Source organism: Capricornis sumatraensis, chromosome 9 (genome assembly GCF_032405125.1).
Source record: "Capricornis sumatraensis isolate serow.1 chromosome 9, serow.2, whole genome shotgun sequence".
Taxonomy (NCBI): domain Eukaryota; kingdom Metazoa; phylum Chordata; class Mammalia; order Artiodactyla; family Bovidae; genus Capricornis; species Capricornis sumatraensis.
Genome location: NC_091077.1, coordinates 80,084,613 through 80,087,314, shown reverse-complemented (window position 1 = coordinate 80,087,314; position 2,702 = coordinate 80,084,613). Strand labels below are relative to the sequence as shown.

Below are 2,702 nucleotides of genomic sequence, written 5' to 3'. Positions count from 1 at the left end.
AAGTAAATTTTAGTTTGAATGCCCTGAAGGTTGTTACTATTCTAAAATTATTTTTAAATTTTGCAATTCACTATTTTGCTCTGTATTTATTAAAGAAGAGTCTTATTTATGTCTTCTTTCTCTAGACATATTTCAGAAATTGTGAATAACAACATGAATATAAATTGAGACATTGATTCCAACTAATCTTTTGTTCCTCATCTTCTTTGATAACCAGGTATTGATTCTGACTTTTGAAGATGGATGAATGTGTAGAAATTTCCAGTGATGGAAATTCCCTAATTAAAGCGGTCCATCAGAGCCGGCTTCGCCTTACAAGACTCTTGTTGGAAGGCGGCGCCTACATCAATGAGAGCAATGACCGTGGGGAAACACCTTTAATGATTGCTTGTAAGACCAAACATGTTGATCACCAGAGTGTCAGTAAAGCCAAAATGGTTAAGTACCTGTTAGAAAACAATGCTGATCCCAACATACAGGACAAATCTGGGAAAACTGCCTTAATGCATGCTTGCTTAGAAAAAGCTGGTCCTGAAGTTGTTTCGTTGCTCCTAAAGAGCGGGGCTGACCTCAGCTTGCAAGATCATTCTAGTTCCTCGGCCCTGGTTTATGCGATAAATTCAGAAGATAGAGAGACCCTGAAAGTTCTCCTTAGTGCTTGCAAGGCAAAGGGGAAAGAGGTCATTATCATAACGACAGCAAAATCGCCCTCTGGCAGGCACACCACCAAACAGTACTTAAATATGCCTCCTGGGGGTATGGATGGGTGTCATACTCCAGCCACCTGTGCCAGTCCTTCAGAAATAGACTTAAAAACAGCCTCATCACCACTTTCACATTCTTCTGAAACTGAAACGACACTTTTTGGCTTTAAAGATCTGGAGCCTGCAGGAAGCAGTGATGATACTGGGGATCGAGGCTCCCCTGTGAGGAAGCCTGCTCTAACCCCTAATGGGCCCAAGCTCCCTCAGGCTCCTCACTGGATCAGGAGTCCTCCTTTATTAATGCACAGAGTGGCCTCCTTACAAGAGGAGCTTCAGGATATTACTCCAGAGGAAGAATTATCTTACAAAGCCAACCGGCTGGCACTTTCCAAGCGATTCATTACTAGGCACCAAAGTATTGATGTAAAAGACACTGCGCATTTGCTAAGAGCCTTTGATCAGGCCAGCTCAAGAAAGATGTCATTTGATGAAGTAAATCATCAGTCATTTTTTTCGGAAGGAAATCAGCAATGCATTGACATCCCAGTGGATCAGGACCCAGACTCTAACCAGACAATATTTGCTTCCACCCTAAGAAGTATAGTTCAAAAAAGAAACTCAGGAGCAAATCACTACAGCTCTGATTCCCAGCTCTCAGCTGGTCTTACCCCTGCAGCTTCAGACGAAGGCAAAGCACTTATAGGAAAGAAAAAGATTCTTTCGCCATCTTCTTCCTTGTTATCAGGGTCTAAAGAATTGCTGGAGAATATCCCCCCAGGTCCCCTGAGCAGGAGAACTCATGCCCTTTTAGAAAGGCGTGGTTCAGGAGCTTTCCCTTTAGATCACAACAGTTTACAAACCAGACCAGGATTCCTGCCACCCTTAAATGTGAACCCTCACCCTCCCATCTCAGATATCAATGTCAGCAACAAGATTTCCAGCCTTCTTTCTTGTGGTCAAAAAGTGCTTATGCCAACAGTTCCTATTTTCCCCAAAGAATTCAAAAGTAAGAAGATGTTGTTAAGGAGACAATCATTACAAACAGAACAAATTAAGCAGTTAGTTAATTTTTAAGACATGGCTAGAAAATACATTTTTGTTCACATTTTATCAGAGAAATACGGAACTAGAAGATTCAAATGTTCATCCTTTTAAAACTTTTAATTGGGTAGTTCATAATAGTTAGGGGTTATCAAAATGTACTGTGTACCATCATACTATGCACTGTAGATATACAAATAATAGATAATTTTTGAAAAGAGATTCTCTCAAATAAAACTAAACCGATTTTTTTTAAAAACCTTCCATAGTTAACAAACTTTATGTGGTCCAAGTTTTTAATTTAAACAAAAATAAGCAAACAAAGAAGGTTACATATGTTGGAGATAACTTAAGAGTTTTCAGTTTTGCCAAAATTTTACTAGGAAACATTGTGTTCAAATCAGTAATTTTTTAAAAAGCATTTCAAGATTGTAATTTGCCATGATGCCAACATCATAAAAGAAAACATTAACAGCTATAATGTGTTCTATGATCAATAAGCCTAAGCTACAGAGAAAGAATGAACTAATTCCTGAAAAATCTTGACTCCAGGTAGGTGACAATCTAATTAATATTTTTAATGGTCAACCAATATAGTAGACAAGGCAGCTAACGTGTTGTCAGCTTAATCAGTGTCAAAATGGCAGATCTGAGTTTTATAAGCTAGTTATAATCTATGCCAAATGTTTGTGTGCTATTTTTTGCTTTGCCTTTTTTTTAAATAGGATCTTTTCTGCTTTTTATTCTATTTCCCAAAAGCAAATATAGTAAGACTAAAGCAAGAATAAAATACATTTAAAATACATAAAATATTAGAGGCAGTGAAAAGAAATTATAACAACAAAAATGTTAGTTTGTTGCTTGACATTGTGACAGAGTTTACTGAAACTTCTTCCAGATACTAAGCTTCTGCAGTATTGAATTTATAGGATTATTAGTCAAAGGAACATTTCTGTT

General features: G+C 37.5%; 1 protein-coding gene across 1 annotated transcript; it reads left to right on the top strand.

The window, feature by feature from the left end:
* Positions 1-239: 239 nt before the first annotated feature.
* ANKRD34B (ankyrin repeat domain 34B) lies at positions 240-1,778 on the top strand. The gene has a single exon (XM_068981468.1). It carries the CDS (start codon positions 240-242, stop codon positions 1,776-1,778), a length of 1,539 nt encoding a protein of 512 aa, XP_068837569.1.
* The last annotated feature ends 924 nt before the right edge of the window (positions 1,779-2,702 follow it).